This window comes from Schistocerca nitens, chromosome 1 (assembly GCF_023898315.1).
Source record: "Schistocerca nitens isolate TAMUIC-IGC-003100 chromosome 1, iqSchNite1.1, whole genome shotgun sequence".
NCBI classification, from domain to species: Eukaryota; Metazoa; Arthropoda; class Insecta; order Orthoptera; family Acrididae; genus Schistocerca; species Schistocerca nitens.
Window position 1 is genome coordinate 643,192,746 of NC_064614.1, and position 19,748 is coordinate 643,212,493.

The 19,748-nt window shown below is 40.7% G+C and overlaps 1 protein-coding gene across 1 annotated transcript in view; it reads right to left on the minus strand.

Annotated features, from left to right (window-relative positions):
• The window catches only part of LOC126258184 (ARF GTPase-activating protein GIT1), a 311,125-nt gene that overhangs the window by 214,631 nt on the left and 76,746 nt on the right, over positions 1 to 19,748 (minus strand). Inside the window, exon 4 of the mRNA XM_049955621.1 lies at positions 4,643 to 4,773. Coding sequence (XP_049811578.1) covers positions 4,643 to 4,773 — 131 coding nt within the window. The remainder of the gene's footprint in view (positions 1 to 4,642; positions 4,774 to 19,748) is intronic.

Genomic DNA, 19,748 nt, shown 5'->3' on the forward strand with positions numbered 1-19,748 from the left:
TATTTGTTGTATTGGGTATGGATATTTCGATTAGTTGTGTCAATTTCTTCTTTTTATTGGTGAGTATGATGTCAGGTTTGTTATGTGGCGTTGTTTTATCTGTTATAATGGTTCTGTTCCAGTATAATTTGTATTCATCATTCTCCAGTACATTTTGTGGTGCATACTTGTATGTAGGGACTTGTTGTTTTAAGAGTTTATGTTGTAAGGCAAGCTGTTGATGTATTATTTTTGCGACATTGTCATGTCTTCTGGGGTATTCTGTATTTGCTAGTATTGTACATCCGCTTGTGATGTGATCTACTGTTTCTATTTGTTGTTTACAAAGTCTGCATTTATCTGTTGTGGTATTGGGATCTTTAATAATATGCTTGCTGTAATACCTGGTGTTTATTGTTTGATCCTGTATTGCAATCATGAATCCTTCTGTCTCACTGTATATATTGCCTTTTCTTAGCCATGTGTTGGATGCGTCTTGATCGATGTGTGGCTGTGTTAGATGATACGGGTGCTTGCCATGAAGTGTTTTCTTTTTCCAATTTACTTTCTTCGTATCTGTTGATGTTATGTGGTCTAAAGGGTTGTAGAGGTGGTTATGAAATTGTAGTGGTGTAGCCGATGTATTTATATGAGTGATTGCTTTGTGTATTTTGCTAGTTTCCGCTCGTTCTATAAAGAATTTTCTTAAATTGTCTACCTGTCCATAATGTAGGTTTTTTATATCGATAAATCCCCTTCCTCTTTCCTTTCTGCTTAATGTGAATCTTTCTGTTGCTGAATGTATGTGATGTATTCTATATTTGTGGCATTGTGATCGTGTAAGTGTATTGAGTGCTTCTAGGTCTGTGTTATTATTATTATTATTATTATTATTATTATTATTATTATTTCTTTCCTTTCTCAGACGTTATGTCTGGTTAAAAATGGAAAGTGACACGGACCTTGATCAAGCGTGACTTCCTTTTAACTGTACGGTATAAGTTACATTGCATTTAGGAACTTTCGGGTAATTGAACATGTATCAATAATTGCAGATTTCTGTAGTTGTATATATACGTTTGGATGTAGCTGTATTGCGTTGATGTACTGGTGGATATTGTGTTGTATGACTCCTGTAGTTGACAGTATAATTGGTATAATGTCAACTTTATCCTGATGCCATATGTCCTTGACTTCCTCAGCCAGTTGGACGTATTTTTCAATTTTTTCTCCTGTTTTCTTCTGTATATTTGTTGTATTGGGTATGGATGTTTCGATTAGTTGCGTTAATTTCTTCTTTTTATTGGTGAGTATGATGTCAGGTTTGTTATGTGGTGATCTGTTATAATGGTTCTGTTCCAGTATAAATTGTATTCATCATTCTCCAGTACATCTTGTAGTGCATACTTTTATGTGGGAACGTGTTGTTTTATTAGTTTATGTTGTATGGCAAGTTGTTGATGTATTATTTTTGCTACATTGTCATGTCTTCTGGGGTATTCTGTATTTGCTAGTATTGTACATCCGCTTGTGATGTGATCTACTGTTTCTATTTGTTGTTTGCAAAGTCTGCATTTATCTGTTGTGGTATTGGGATCTTTAATAATATGCTTGCTGTAATATCTGGTGTTTATTGTTTGATCCTGTATTGCAATCATGAATCCTTCCGTCTCACTGTATATATTGCCTTTTCTTAGCCATGTGTTGGATGCGTCTTGATCGATGTGTGGCTGTGTTAAATGATACGGGTGCTTGCCATGTAGTGTTTTCTTTTTCCAATTTACTTTCTTCATATCTGTTGATGTTGTGTGATCTAAAGAGTTGTAGAAGTGGTTATGAAATTGCAATGGTGTAGCCGATGTATTTATATGAGTGATTGCTTTGTGTATTTTGCTAGTTTCTGCTCGTTCTATGAAGAATTTAAGAAAATTGTCAACCTGTCCCTAATATAGGTTTTTTTATGTCGATAAATCCCCTTGCTCCTTCCTTTCTGCTTAATGTGAATCTTTCTGTTGCTGAATGTATGTGATGCATTCTATATTTGTGGCATTGTGATCATGTAAGTGCACTGAGTGCTTCTAGGTCTGTGTTACTCCATTTCACTACTCCAAATGAGTAGGTCCATATTGGTATAGCATAAGTATTTATAGCTTTTGTCTTGTTTCTTGCTGTCAATTCTGTTTTCAGTAGTTTTGTTAGTCTTTGTCTATATTTTTCTTTTAGTTCTTCTTTAATATTTATCTATTCCTATTTTTTGTCTGTATCCTAGATATTCATAGGCATCTGTTTTTTTCCATCACTTCTATGCAGTCGCTGTGGTTATCCAATATGTAATCTTGTTTAGTGTGTTTTCCCTTGACAATGCTATTTTTCTTACATTTGTCTGTTCCAAAAGCCATATTTATATCATTGCTGAATACTTCTGTTATCTTTAGTAATTGGTTGAGTTGTTGATTTGTTGCTGCCAGTAGTTTTAGATCATCCATGTATAGCAAATGTGTGATTTTGTGTTGGTATGTTCCAGTAATATTATATCCATAATTTATCTAAAAACAAAGATGATGTGACTTACCATACGAAAGTGCTGGCAGGTCGATAGACACACAAACAAACACAATCATACACACAAAATTCAAGCTTTCACAACCAACGGTTGCTTCATCAGGAAAGAGGAAAGGAGAGGGAAAGACGAAAGGATGTGGGTTTTAAAGGAGAAGGTAAGGAGTCATTCCAATCCTGGGAGCGGAAAGACTTACCTTAGGGGGAAAGAAGGACTGGTATACACTCGCATACACACGCATATCCATCCGCACATACACAGACACAAGCAGACATTTGTAAAGGCAAAGTGTGTGACACTTTAAATGATGAATATTGGTCTTAAGTGCATTGAATATTGAAGGTCTGTTGATATTAGTGTCAGTTAAAGTTCACTCAGGACATTTGTACCTTCCAATTTCTTCCAATTTCTTCCAATTATTCTTTCCAATTTTTTTTTATTCAAGCAGCAATTATTAATCAGTTTTCATTATATTTTATGCCCGCCTCCCTATTCTACCACTGTTCACCATACAGTCAATAAGTCATAGTTACAAAACACTGACATGAATTATTTACTGAAGAATGGAGAACCTGGTAAAAAGCAGTCTCTGAGAAGTTTAGGAACACACGAGGCCGTAATGAGCTTGTGACCTATCTCACAGATACACTGAAGAAAGCCAAATATATATGTATAGCGTTTGTAGATGTAAAGAAAGCTATTGACAATGTTGACTGGAATACACTCTTCGAAATTCTGAAGGAGCTGGTGTAAAATACAGAGAGTGAAAGGTTACTTACAACTTGTACAGAAACCAGGCTGCTGTTATGAGAGTCAGATGTAAATTGAGGAAGATGTAATGGAAACCAAGTAAAATTTAGGAAATTAACTGCCATTAAAGAAGAATGACTAAAAGCTTTGAGGTTTGCCGATGATACTGTAATTTGGTCAGAGATCACACAGCACTTAGAAAAGTTGCTAAACAGAAAAGTTAGTGACCTGAAAAGACGTCATAAGACAAATATCAACAAAAGTAATACAACGGTGCTGGACTGTGGCTCTATTAAATCAAGTGATGCTGATAGAATTAGATTAGGAAATGAGGCACCAAAAGTAGTAGATGAATTTTTTATTTGGGCAGCAAGATAAAAGACGATGACCAAAGTAGATAGCATATAAAATGCAGACTGGAAACAGCAAAGAAAACACTTCTGAAAAAGAGAAATTTGTTAACACTGAAGTGATAGGATGTCTGTTCTGAAGATATTTGTGTGGACTGAAACATGGACAATAAGCAGTTCAGATAAGAAGAGAATAGGAGCTTTTCCAATGAAGTGTTACTGAAGAATATTAGAAGTTACATGGGTAAATCTAACAACTAATGAGCTGGCATGCAATCCAATTGGGGCGAAAAGAAATGTATGCCACAACTTAACTAAAAGAATGGATCGACTGATAGGACACACAATAGGCATCTGCTAGGGCGGACATGAGGGGACTCTGTTTCCCGCTCCCGAAATCTAGAGCAGAGAGTTTTTATTCATTACAGAATTCTCACACAGTTCTAAAAATGGTTTCCTACGATCCCACAAAACCTCTCATTTAGGCAGTTGTATCACTATGTGGCTGATAACAGGGAGAAAATACAACAGCTTCTCGAAACTGACCAGCTCATTTATATCCAAAAATGACAATTTTAAAGTCTGCATCCCCCCCTCCCCACGGATAAATTTCTGCGGGCACCCATTAATGGTAGCAAAACTTGTAGGAGGAGATTAAGGCATGAATGCAGTAAGCAAGTTAAAACTGGTGTAGGCTGCAGTCATCATACTGACATTAAGAGGTCTACACAGGACGACTAATGTGGTGAGCTGCACCAAATGAGTCTTCAGACTGGAAGCCAAACAACAACTCAATTACTATTTATTTGCCTGAAAGCATCTTCCAACACTGTGTAGTTTACAGAATATTTTCCTATTTACTTAGGAAATGAGACATAGCTAATGGAATGAATATCACTGTAGGAGATCTATAAGCAACAATCATGCACTATTCCACTGAATAAAATCCTATATGTGCACTCCATTTATTTTATACCATTTCTGTCTAGATCAATGAACGTACCTTGCATAGTCAACTGGTGTCTGTTCATGTGCATCATGAGCCATAGGATCAGCTCCCCACGCAATAAGCAGCTCTCCCTGGCAGGTCTGTCCCTCTTTTGCAGCTACATGAAGAGGAGTTGTACCCTTCTCCTGAGAGATGAAACAATTATTTTTTTTAAATTTTAAGTACCAGCATTTTACACACTTTTACAACACAAGATATTACTTGATCTAATGAGCCACAACTCTGTTTATAGTGAAACAATAACTATATTCAATTTCTGGTCACAGTGTTAGGCATAGGTACTAAGATAATGACAATTTATGAAAAAGGGAAACAATTTGCAACACATTATCTAATCACCAGTAGCTTTACAGTTTTTTCTCTCTCATTCATCAACCTCATGGCAGGTTCAGTTATGTTCTCCATTCCTACTGCTTACCAGCTACTCCTTTCTATACCTAAAGACTACTCAGCAGTTCACAATAAGTGCCTGGCAGAGGTTTCATCAAACAACCTACAAACTATTTCTCTACAGTTCCAGACTAACAGTGCACAGGAAAAACCAATACTCAAAATTTTTGGTGCAGTCTCTGAGTTCTCTTATTACATTACAATGATCATTTCTCACTACATAGGAGGGTGAATATGGAGGAGGAAGTTGGTGATTGAAATTTTGTGAAAAGACTTGCCGCAATGAAAAAGCCTATATTTTAATGGTTGACTGCCCAACTTATGTATCGTATACATTAAACACTTTGCCCTATTTCACAATAACAGAAAATGAACTGCCTTTCTTTGAACTTTTTCATTGTCCTCCATCAATCCTATCTGACATGTATCCCACACTGCACACTAATACTCCAGAAGAGGACAGGTAAGTATGTAGTAGTGTCTTTAGTACATCTGTTGCATATTATCAGTGTTTTGTCAATAAAATAGTCTTTGGTTCACTTTCCACATAACATTATGTATGTGATTGTTCCAACTCAAGTTACTCATATTTGTAATCCCTAAGTACTTGGTTGAATTGTCAGACTTTAAATTAGTGTGGTTCATAAAATAACTGAAATGTAATGGATTCCTTTTAGTACTCATGTGGCTGACCCTACACTTTTCATTATTTAAGAGCCAACTGTAACATTTTGCACCACATATATATTGTGTATAAATCATTTTGCAATTAGTTTCGATCTTCTGATACCTTCATTAGACAAGGCATCATATGCAAACAATCTAATGGACTCCTCAAATTGTCTCCTAAATCTTTTATATAGATCTCGAACATCACAAGGCCTAAAACACCTCCTTGGGGTGCACCAGATTTCATACCTGTTTTACTCAATGATTTTTCCATCACTTAGTACAAACTGTGATCTTTCTGACAAGAAATCATGAATTCAGTCGCACAACTGGTAAGATACTCCACAGGCATGCAATCTGATATAATTTCCTTGTGAGGTACAGTCTCAAAAGCCTTCTAGAAATCTAGAAATATGAGACCAACTTGAGATTCCCAGTCAGTAGTACTCATTACTTCATATGAGTAAAGAGCTAGTCATGTATCACAAGAACAAGACTACTCAATGCACAGTAACTATTTGTCAATAAATCGTTTTCTTCAAGGTAATTCGTGATGGGTGAACACAGTACACATTCCAAAATCCTACTGCAAATCGATGTCACTGATATAGATCTGTAATTCAATCGATTAGTCCTATTTGTTTTGTTTGAGTATTGTTATACCAAGTGCAGCTTTCCAGTCTTTAGGTATGGATCTTTCATTGAGCCAAGTGTCGTATACAGTTGTTAAGTACATAGCTACTGTATCAGCATACTCTGAAAGGAACCTAATTGGTACACATCTAGATTGTTAAGATTTGCCTTTACCATATCTTATGGTCTATAAAATGCTATGACCTATAAATGCACCTTAATTTTTAACCAATTTTTAAAAAACAACATTTTTATGATTTTTATTATTAGATTGCAAAGCCAGACTAAAAAAATTCCTTGTTTATAAAACTGAACTGACCATTAAACTCCTTGAAAATCGTCATCTGAACTTTCATCACCACCGCCACCACCACCACCACCACCACCACCACCACCACCACCATAATCATAATCATAATATATAAGATGGTCTTCACTGCCATCGAGAGCGTTATTTTGCTGTACTACTTGAAAGATTTAACAATAATGTATTCTCTGACTCTAGACCATGAATGTTTTATCCACTGACACGTTTGATTGTAGGTCATTTTAAAGCTCGCTTCAGATGTGAATTCATGTTTGGTTTCATCCATCGTCCATTTGTTCCATTCCTCTCACATATACACAATAAATGGTTTATTTATTGTGACATCAAGGAGTTCCAATTGTGAAGAAAGTCCTCCTGGAATAACAGCAAGCTCTGTATTTCCCTGTATCAATTTTTCTTTCATAGAATTTTTCAAATCTAACACACAAAGAGAACTTTTCTTCAATAAAGCACCTTTCCTTTCTCTCCCAAACTCTGTTTAATTTCATACCAGCCTCATCCATCTAACCCTTGTCAAGTACATCAACAACTACACCTGGCAGTATTTCAGAAGATTTTTGCATTGTTTTGCACTTTAAAACGATTACTGGATTAAGTTTAGTACTGTGAGCACAACATGAAAGGACAAAAGTGCAGTGAATTTTTTCATACCCAATTGTTTTTAAAGTTACGGTTTGAGCATCTTTTGTGGCAATAGTTCTGTTACTTGTCACATCAAATGTTAGACGAGTTTCATAAATACTCGCTATTTGGCTTAGTTCCACACTGGCTTTCTTTTGATGTTGAATAATAAAAGGATGGAATGATAATACTTCGCTTCAAACTCTTGACATATTGTGAGATATTGTGGTTCTGGTTTGCATGTGAAGTCCATGATGCTTCTTAAACCTCCTAAACATGTAGCACCAACCAACTCCACCCTTAAAGCCTGTTAGGTTCCACTGTAATGCTAGCTTACAAGTGTGTATTTGAATTATTTTTGTATTAATTCCAATGTCATTTTGATGGTGTCCTTGAATCCATTCCAATATGTCATCATCTATTTCTGGTCATATTACATTCAGTACTCTATTTGCACATTTAGTCTTCCTCATTCTTTTCAGTTGTTCTTTACTAGCCCACCAGTCGTAAATGATTTTCTCTGCTGGCGGAGGGCCGAAATGCCTTTCAACTGTCCTGTTTCCATTTTCTTCTGCATATGCTATTACTTTCCATTTATAGCCCACGTAATGTGAGTACCTTTTATTGTTTTCCATTACAAAACTAGCTGCTAACAAAAATATTGTACTGTTACTGCTAACACAATACACTTTCAATCCAAGTTCACTGATACCGCAGACTACAATGATGCATCATATGCTAGACAGTGTTCTGTGATCATGATGGTGGGACAAGAGGGAGACAGTGTTAACAAGCTTTTGAATTCTGACTACTTACGTTCGTTGCATTGGTGTACTGCTGCTGCAAGTTGAACCCAATGTTGCCAGATCGAACATATAGCAATTTTTATGACTGGCAGGTATTTTAAGCCAAACACTGGACATTTTTATATTAATTTCAAGTATAAGAGGAACCTAAATTTTGAGTTAAATTTTTTGAAGAAAAAGTGCGTCTTATAGTCCGCAAAATATGGTATTAAGTCTGGATATCTACTTCTGAGGAGGATATATACATGGGGGAGTTGGAAAATAAGTTTCCCTTGTCGGCTGTGGTCAGAGTTGTGTGTGGGGGAAAAAAAATGAAATGAGACATTAAAGATAAGACATATCTTTATTTTTATACATAATTTCCAAGTACATTGAGACATTTGTCATACCACTTTATAAGCTTCAAAAAGCCTTCCAGGAAAAAATCAGGGCCCTGCATACGGAAGAAGCGTTGGATGGCTTGTTTGACGTCAGCATCGCTGCCAAAGTGCCTTCTGCTGAGAGTCTTCTTCAAAGCAGGAAACAGATGGAAGTCACTTGGTGTGAGATCTGGACTGTTAGGCAGATGGTGTAGGCACTTCCAACCAAGAGTCGCAATATGGTTTTGCGTTGCCGTCGCCGTATGTGGTCTCGCATTGTCATCCAACAGCAGAACACCAGATCTGAGAAGGCCAGGCCGCTTTTTCTGAATCACCTCTTTCAATTTCGACAGAGTAGCACAGTACCATGCAACATTGATGGTTGCATCCTCCAGTAAGTCCAGCAGCAAAACTGTGGCATCCCAGAAAATTGTGAGTAGCATTTTATCTGCAGACAGAGTGCTTTTGTATTTCTTTCGGACAGGTGATGATGGATGTTTCCACTCCATGGATGCGGCCTTCGATTCAGGCATGTAATGGTGGACCCATGTTTCATCCCCCGTCACAATCCGAAACAGAACGACATTGCCAGATTCATGGTAACGCACGAGCTGTTCCAGGCTGAACATCATGCGTTGTTCCATGTGTGTCAGGGTCAGTTGGCAGGGCATTCATCATGCTGACACCTTCCTACTTCGAAGAATGTCGTGGATCATCTTGTGAGCTTGCTCATGTCCAATTTCAAGTTCTGCCACTACTCCATCGATGGTGATATGCCAGTTCGCTTTAATCATGTCATCCACCTTCCTGACATTTTCACCTGTAGTGGCCGTGCACATCCGTCCCGGTCTCCGTATGTCCTGCACTTGCTGACATCCATCAGTGAATTGCTGGCACCATCTCCGCACCATTTGCCTCGACATCACACCTGACAACAAGGCAGCTATGAATTTCTGTGCCTGATACTCCATGTACCCATTCATAGCGGATAACAACTCTCACTTCCGCTTTTGACCAGGACTCCAAAATGCACCTTTTCTCCATAGCTCCGGCAAAAGACTGAGCAGTTGGCCTCTGCTTCGCGCAGGCACTGCGACAGTGCCATCTGCTTGATCGTGATCGACCTCTACCCAATGGTGTATTGGTGTCTTGCAAGTGCGCGTTCAGATGCCGTGTCATCTTTCGCCCATATCACACAACTATGCCCACAGTCGAGAGGGGAAACTTATTTTCCAACTCCCCCTCATACTTCTAAGTAACTCATGGTGGCAGCTGTTCTTCATTCGAGTTCCAGAATACTTACTTACTTCTCTGGTGAAGAAATTTCAGAAAACCACGTTTAGTAACTCCGCTTCAGTGGCACTGCCATCAGTAGCATTACAAATGCTAGTGCAAAGTATTGAGAGAATCTCGCTTTAGATTCACAAACAGATTTCAAGGCAGAGTTTCATTGTAGAAAGTAAACATCTCGCATTAATGTCATGCCAAATTTTGATCTCCAGTAAAATACTGCCAATCTTGGAGATTTTCTGTTATTTGAAAAGCCTTTTTCTTTGCTTCCACAACAGTGTTCTGAGCTGTTTTGTGCACTATGGAAGATAAGTACCACCAATCTCAATAATTTATTCATTATATATCTCTGAATTGCCGTTGGTACTATTTCTTTGAATTCACGCCACATCTGGTCTATGTTTACGTAGTTAGTTTGGAAGGAGTGAAGACTTTCTCTTAGGAAAGTGTCAAGCGAATTTTTAACTGATTTTTAAGTAGGTACATTTTGCGTTTATTTTTTGTGGATTTGGATGTTACGGTATTTAGTCTCACAACAACCTTATAGACACTTATCCTTGTGTCCATCATAATTTTCCATATTAGTTCTGGATTATTTGTTGCTAAGATGTCAAGTATGCTTTCACTACTTGGTTGGTTAATTTGGGGGAACGGGACCAAATAGCGAGGTCATCAGTCCCATCGGATTAGGGAAGGAGAGGGAAGGAAGTCAGTCGTGCCCTTTCAAAGGAACCATCCCGGTATTTTCCTGAAGCAATTTAGGGAACTCATGGAAAATCGAAATCAGGATTGCCGGACATGGGTTTGAACTGTTGTCCCGAATACAAGTCCAGTGTGCTAACCACTGTGCCATCTCACTCTTGTGTTTTCACTACTATTTACACTTCAAGTGTGCTCCTGAACTAACCATTCAGAATAACTTTTGGAGAAAGTATGTAGTATTATTTCGGATGATCTCTTATGCGTATCACAGACTTTAAACATGTTTTTTGCCAGAGTATCTAAGGTAGATTGAAGTCACCACTAACTATAATTAAAAATGAGACTTATGTTTTCTTTGAACTTTTTAGCAACTGTTTCATCTGGGTCATGGGTTGGTAAAAGGAAGCAATTATTAATTTATTCCAGTTATCAAGTATAATCTCTACCAACATTAACTTGAGATATAAACCAATTTGGAAACTCCTTCATCTGCAAATGTTCTCTACTCCCATGAATAACTAATATTTTTTTCTGATTTTTCCTTCTAATTTTAATACAGTTGCATCCATGATATTTATATGAATGTTCCAAAAATGTTTTTTAGACAAAGTTCCACTTAAATTTAGTGTTAAAGTTAATTCTACTGATTTTACTGGTTACAATGATGCAATCAGTTTTACTTAAAAAATAACTGGAAATGAAAGCCTGGACTAGCATAATTGCCACTGCCCATTTTGCCCCAGGGCTTGATAGATTCTGACTTTTCACAGTGTACTTTTGTTGCTATGTTTTTTCTAAGTCAAGTGATGTGTCTCACTAATTAATTAAGCCATGACTTAGATTTTACATAATTTGTTATTACAGGTATGTAAAATTATTTTTAAGATGGGTGCCATAGACATATGGCGGGTTTTCCTAAAGTGGACGTGTAATAGTAATTCAAAACAGCAAAATCTAACCTAGCTAGTTTTCAAAACATTACAGACGGATACTCAAACTTAAAAAAAATTCTGGGAATTTCAGGTATGGGGGGCATGATAGCATCATAGTAACTTCATGATCAATTTGGGTGATGGGGGGAGGGGGAGGCGGGGGGGGGGGGGTGTGTGTTGAGCAACTCACAATAACGATTTCTCTTTCCTCTCTGAAGAGAGATACTAGCCATAAGCAGAAGTTGGAGTGCAGTTTTTAAACATTGATAATTTATATGAAATAATATTCATATAATTAACACAAACTGAAACATTAAATACAGTAAACTCCCATTTATCTGAAATTATCAGGATGGCGACTGATTCAGATAATAATAATTTCGGATAAAACCAAAGTTATTGCTTTTTGACAAAGCAGAGGACTTGAAACTTGCATACCTTTAGCTCTTACTTGTTGGTGCCACAAAAATAAGGCCTCTTCTAACTGAGGATGTGCACATTTTCTCATTGTTTTTTGAGATTTCACTGTGCTGCCTGACGCTTGGATGCAACAAAATTTTTCAATTTCTGATCAATTTGTCCTTCAATCAATAATCATAATCCTACCGACATTCAAATCTGCAGCAACTTTTGCGGGTGGCTCACCAGCATCAGAACTCTGAAAAGCGTGACACTCGACTGATTCTTTTTTGGTTTTTGGCCACTTTTAACTTTGGACATTTTAATGCATGTAGCGCGAGTACTAAACATTAAATCGAAAATGCACAGATGCACGACTTGACAACACTCGAGACGCACTAGACAAAACTTTTGACTTTTGAAACAAGGCTGTGGCAGCTATCAAATGAAAACCTTCGATACTTCTATCCCCTCTCCCTGTCCCGTCCAAGCCCACAAGGCAACACAACAGTGTGCAGTATGTTCAATGTTAAACTCTTAAATGCTGGGCTTCGTCTGATGTACCAACAACAGGCAGAAAGTGTTTGGTGCCGCAGTCTCATTGTCGGTTTTGACAGGGCTACGTCAGGCTGCATAGAGTGATACTGTACGTACTGTACTTCCAAGGAGTTCCAATAAATGGCAATAGCATGAAACTACACAATACAAACAAGAAACACACTAAAGCTTCAACCAACACACGCACGAATTGACGACACTCGGACTTTTGACACAGGCCAGTGCACTGATTAGCAGTAGACGCATGGCTCCAGGTGCAGACAAGTTGAAACTTGTCAAGTGTCAGTCTAGCTAGCCAAAAGTGTAGCTGCACGAAGTGCCAGACAGCGCCAATGTGAGCCGCAAAAAATTGTAAAAAATTGTTCAGGTAAAGCAAATTTCGGACCAACACAATTCAGATAAATGAGAGTTTACTGTATTTTAAAATTTGTGACTTGTAAAACTCAATACACTTATACTCCAATGTTAGGTTAAAAACATAGCATTCCCTGAGATTTTATGAAATTTGTGAAATTCTCCGAGATTTTCCTGATATTTGTAGATAAAATGTAATTCCCCAAAAATTCTAGGTTTTCCAGAAGAATCGCCACCCTGTATTATGTGGTTTCACAGATAAACAAATATCAGTACACCAGTCTTTACATAGCCCACACCTCCCCAAAATCTCCAGTCCCCAACGCGATCTAAAAAGTGTGACAACTATGTCAGTTAGAGTGAAAGTCTGCATCCTGACAGTGTAATATCTCTGACCACGTAACAGCTGCGCATCTTAAAATGCCGGGCAGAAAAGCAAACACACAACAGAGTGTAACAACTATATAACAAACCAACTTACTGCATAATTTAATGACAGTGTCAACTTTCTGTACTACAGCAATGTGTACACTGTGTCTGTTGTAATGCCTTGCAACTGACTGACTAGTTTTCACTGTGACATTCAGTCAATCATTATTGTGTCAGAAAAGGGGGGCTCTAAGCACTATGGGACTTAACTTCCGAGCCCATCAGTTCCCTAGACTTAAAACTACTTAAACCTAACTAACCTAAGGACATCACACACATCCATACCTGAGGCAGGATTCGAACCTGCGTCCGTAGCAGTAGTGCGGTTCCAGACTGAAGCACCTAGAACCACTTGGCCACAGCAGCCAGCTGTGTCAGAGACATGACTTGCTTACCTCTATTCCGGATGAAGAGAAATGTGAATATCCTGATCTGTTTGATTTGTGAACTGTAAAACTGGAACTGGCCATCAAACATGTTAAGAGTGCCAATAATGTGACAAAAAACCACTTAAATTACAACTATTGTGTGGTCAGTATCATTTTGGTACTATCCTAACTAGAGCCAGTTCTCAAAATATTATTCCAGAACATCCAGATACGAGTCATCATACAAGTGAACGGAGTGCAAAACAGGTAAGGGAAATGTGACAAATTCATATCTACTGCAGTTTCACTGCAAAGTGAACTACTACTATCAGCAATAAACACAGCACTACCACCTGGCTTTAATCTATCCTTTCTGAACACGATTAGGTCCTCTGTAAAAATTTTGAATGCACTTATCTCTGGCTTTAGCCAGCTTTCAGTATCTATAACAATCTTAGCCTTGATGATTTCTATTAGCACTTTGAGCTCAGCTCTGGTTCCTTCCCAACACAGCTACAAGAATTTATAACTATATTACTGACTACTGCTAGATCTACCCCTCCTCCTGTGTTTGCCCTGCACCCTTTTGATACTGAAGCCCATTCTGTACCTTCCTGAGACCTTAGCCTAACCTAAAAAAAATGCCCAGTCCACTCCACATAGCCCCTGCTACCTATCAGCTGCCTCCTGTGTGTAACGAACCCTTGACCTATTAAGTGGAACCTGAAATCCACCACCCTAGAGTAAATTGAGGAATTTGCAGTCTACATGGTCACAGAACTCCGAGTCTCTGATTCAGACCTTTCCATTTGACTCTGTACCAAAGGTCTGCAATTGGTCCTGTACTAATGCTGCAGAAGATGAGCTCTGCCTTCCTCTTGCAAGCAAGACTGGGAGACTTCACCACCTCAGATAGCCACCTAAAACCAGAAAGAATCTTCTGATCCAGAGAGACATGCATCATTAGTACTGACATGGCCCTCCACCTACAGCTGATTGCACACTGTGCTCTTCATAGCATCAGGAAGCACCCTTGGCAACCACATCCCTAAAGATCCCATTACACGCCTACATTGGAGTTCCCAACTAACAGTAACCTCACCCTCCGTGAATGCCCAGATCTTGCAGGATGGGAGGCTTCCTCTGAAACAAGGCTGCATCTGGCTCAGATCTTTATCAGTCACACATAGCACCTGAAAACCAAGGAGGCCTTTCAATCAGCCCCTAGAAAGTCCTCCACTGCCTGCCACACCTTGAAACAGTCTCCCATTCGACCACAGATGATGGGGTCAACATCAATGTGGCAGTAACTGGGGCAGCCACAGTAGTGAACTGATCAGGGGGAACATGGGATGTGCAGGGGCGGAAGCTGCCTTCTAACTCCTCATCAGCAGATCTTCTGCCATCTACATCATCAACTTTCTGCCTTATGTATGAGGTTCAAACAAAGTCATGAGCAGCCCATGTTGCAACTGCAGTCCCAAAATGTCTGGGCCCCCACAGTGATGCCCACTGCCAACAGCCTAAAGCTGTATAACTGAAACTAGCAATGCCTGGAGCTGTGAGCAAAGGGTCAACAACTGAATTTGTATTTGATAACAGCAATCACTGTCCCTACCATACTACAGACAGTATAATGATACACAAGACAGTTATTAAACACGGGATCTAAATAGCTGACAGGAAAATCAATACAAGTTACTTCTAATTAGAAGCTCATAACAGCTCTCAAACATAATGGTATGCTCGATGTTTTGCTGCAGGGGTGAAAGCTGTCACCTAACTCCTCATATCAGCACAACTCCTGCCTTCCACAGCAAATTTCTGCCTTATGTATGAGATTCATACCGAAAGTCATGAGCAATCCTATGTTACAACTGCAGTTCCAAAATGTAACAAGAATGACTGCTTTACTGAATTCTACACCCCTGAAGCTATGTGTGACACACTGTGATGCCAATAATTTCTATCGCATGACACAGCTCTATTGACAAAATGGCCAAAATCAATGTTCCATTTCTTTGTTGAAGAAGAAAAACCTGCTGCCGAAGTCATCTAAGACATCAGCATATGCCTGGAGATGTGTGCTAACATTGTTAAAAAATAGGTGAAACACTTCCCAGATGGAAAAACCAGTGTCCAAAGAAGAGACTTGACATGGTTGGCCTCCAACTGCGTCCATGATAAACAACAAAGAAAAGGTTGACGGACTGATTAGAGATGACTTATGTGTCACCGTTGTGGTATCGATAGCAATGACGGTGCATTGTTTCGGGGGGAGGGATGTGGTATCGATAGCAATGATGCCACGGTGTAAATAGAAGTTCTAAAGTTGGCACTACGACAGACACCAACGACAGTGCACTCTAGCCGGAGCAGGAGAGATCTACGAGCTCCGCTCCTGATTCTGCCCATTTGATCAAGAGCAGATGGCCGGGACACTTCACTTCGGCTTTGCTCTACATACGACGGGTCTCAACATCGCTCCTCATTGCAAGTTATGTAACCATGTATCAACTTCTTGTTTGCACCAGTAAACCACTTTTACTTACGTGCAGTACCAATGTATTTTTCCTGCTCCTGGTCCTAACCACGTGCCGCCTTCCAGGCGGGATACAAAAGTTGGCGACAAGGACTCCCCTTTCCCTTCCTATCATTTCCTTTTTTGCTTGGTACTGCTTTGGCTTTTTGTGATACCCCCGTGTATTGAGTGACTGTATCTGCGTGCTCCCATCTTTCACTATATAGACTTTCATTTGTGTAAACCATGGCTTTGCCACAGGAACAGGCTTCGCTGTCCGATCTTGTACGTTTTCAGGCTCAGCAAATGGCGCAGCTGCTTGCTGCCATAAATGGACTGGTCACACTACAAACTGCAGCTACTTCGGCACCTCCGACGCTACCGCCTGTACTGACGCCGTTGCTGACAGCGCCGCCATTTCGTGCCTTCAGTCCTGACGAATGCTGGCCAGAATACTTCGCCCAGCTCGAGGCACACTTCGCAGCCTACAACATACCAGGTACAGAGCGGCTTGCCTTTTTCCATTGCCAACGCGGGTGTTTCCCACCACCGGTCCAGAAACTAAAACTTACAACAAAGTGACTGCTGCTTTGAACTCCCACTTCCGTGACAGTGTAAATGTGGTAGCTGCACGCTACAAACTCTTTCGTCTCCGACGTGGCCCTACTCAGTCGAATAAATCTTGGTTAGCGGACCTTCAGGGACTAACTTCCGATTGCGACTTCAATTGCTCATATGTGGATATAATGATTAGAGATGCTATTGCGCAGAATGTGGCAGATCACCGTATTGAGCAAATCCTCAAATTTAAAAACCCGTCTTTGCAGGAAGTAGTGGACTTGCTAGACAGACAAGATACATTAGACATGGCTACTTCAGCGTTCGACGTGACCCCGGGTGTGTGTACTGTTAGTGCGGCACAACACAGGCCTTCCTGCCCTCCAGCCCAGCCAGCCAGCCAGCCAGCCAGCCCAACCACGCCAGGCCACACCACGCTGCTTGCACGCATGTACACACGTTTCCAAACAGGCACCCTCTAAGAAACTGAAATCATGTCCGAACTGCTTTCGTGTCCACCCACAGGACAGTTGCCCATCCCGTCAAACACAGTGTTATTTATGTAACAAGAAAGATCATGTGCAAGCTGTATGTAGTAAGAGAAACTCTAATTCACAACTTGTCTCGTGTTCGCGTGGCTCGCATGGGCATCGCCGCAACGGCAACCGCCGTGATCATGATTTACATCAGCCTATGGACGTTAATGCCATTTATTCAAAGCTTTCTGCTTCATGTGCTTTGACAGCTTGTCGTGTAAATCAAGTTTTGCCAGACACTTCCTCTCGCATTCAGTGCAATGCGAGGAAACTTTTTGTGACTTTGAACATTTGGGGACGTTCTGTTCGCTTGCAGCTGGACACTGGTGCATCAGTTTCTTTACTGAACAGATCAATGTATGACTTGCTTGGTTCGCCCCCGCTTTGTCGTTCACATTCCATTCTGACTGCATTTACTGGACAGGAAATCTCAGTGCTCAGCATGTGTAGTTTGCAAGCCACGTATGGTGAGACGACCCACAGTGTATTTCCATGTGCTCCGCTCTAGTGATGCTTCGAACATTTTTACCATGGACACATTTGAACTTTTTGGCCTCGCAGTTCAGGACAACATCAACACTAGTGACCATGCAGCAGTGTTGCCGCACTATGGGATGATTTTGCTGAACTCTTTTCTGATGGCCTTGGTTGCACCACATACTTTGCATGTTGTAGTTCAAGACAATGCCATGCCTATTTTACGGAGCGCACGCCCAGTACCGCACGCATTGCACGACGCCATAGCTGCTGAACTTACGCATTTGCAAGACAGTGGTGTCACTGAACCTGTTTCTGCTTCGCCTATAGTGTGTGTGAAGAAACCGAACAGTCGACTCTGTATTTGTGCTGACTTTAAGTCTACAGTAAATCCCCAGACACTGGTAGCTACATTTCCATGACTGTGTCCTGAAGACATTTTTGATAAGCTTGGTGCAGGAAAATTCTTTTGCACAACTGACTTGCGGGATACATACTTTCAGATTCCGCTAGACGAACAGTCGCAGTGCTATTTGGTGATCAACACTAACCTTGGTTTGGTCAAGTTTCGCCGCCTTCCATTCGGTTGTGCTTCGGCTCCTGCTATTTTTCAGTCTTACTTGCAGCAGTTGTGTGCCACTATCCCTGGTTGCTCAAATTATCTGGACGATATAGTTGTATGAGGTCGCACCCCTGACGAACATTTGCAGAATTTGCGTGCCTTATTTACAGTACTTTTGCAGGCAGGACTAAAGTGTAACAGAGACAAGTGCAAATTTTTTCAAACTGAGATTCAGTATTTAGGACATATGATTAACGGACAAGGTATCCACCCCTCGCCGTCACATCTCATCCCAGTGTGATTAGAGACTTGCCAGCACCAAGGAACTTGAGGACTCCACCGACAACGCCTCCACCGCTCGCGCCTCTGCTGCGGAAGCGCCTGCCGTCGTCGCCGCTGCCGGTCTGGTCACCTGCACCAGACGGATGCCTCTTGCCACAGCCACGGCCCCACCTCTGGCCACCGCTGCCGCCGCTGTGTTCCTCCGTGGTGGCAGAACCAATGGATGCTGAGGCTGAAGTCACGCCGCTACCACTGCCGCCGGCGCCCATGGAGGGCGTTGCTCCGCCTCCTCATCCGAACATACATAGTGGCGGTGCACGGCCTGGCCAGGTTTTCCATGGGATGTTTTCCTTGCCCCTTCACGATCAATTCGCGGTTGCGGGTGGACAGCTCGCCCCGGCAGTTCCGCTATCTGCCTCCTCAGCTGTGCCGTCCCTGGGTCCCTCCACCCGCCGTCGGAAGCCATACTCAATGACTGTGCGTCGTTTCATGGGGAAGGGATGTGGTATCAATAGCAACGATGCCACGGCGTAAATACAAGTTCTAAAGTTGGCACTACGACAGACACCAACAACAGTGCACTCTAGCAGGAGCGGGAGAGATCTACGAGCTCCGCTCCTGATTCTGCCCATTTGATCAAGAGCAGACGGCCGTGACACTTCGCTTCAGCTTTGCTCTACATACAACGGGGCTCAGCATCACACCTCACTGCAAGTTATGTAACCATGTATTAACTTGTTTTTTTCACCAATAAATCACTTTTACTTACGTGCAGTACCGACATATTTTTCCTGTTCCTGCTCCTACCCATGTGCGGGATACAAAAACCATGAATGAAATCACAGTAGAATTTACAATATGATATAGTGCAGTGCACAAAAAGGTTCACAGCTTGGGTTACCACAAAGTTTGTGCTCACAGGGTTTAGAGAAGAACCATCACCCAAAGCCTTCTACTACAGTCCTTTCAAAACGAATTTGATAATTTTTTACTTACGAATACTTTGATAAGGGATGGAAGCTGCCCCCCCCCCCCCATTAAAAACCTGATACAGTGTGCCAGATAACAGAATGGCCACATTTGGATTTGTGATCAAAAAATTTCAGGAAGGGCAGATATCAGCTCAAAAGTTACAGACATTGTATTCTGAGGTACGGACAGTTGCATTCTGGTTGCCTGGACAAGCAATTAATGCTGTCTGCTTCATTCAGACACCCTGCGAAGAAGATCATCCTGCAGCACAACAACATGCAGCCTCATTCTGTGGAGAAAATTAAGATATTTGACTGTATAAGTTTTTCACACCCTTCCTACATGCCCAACTTA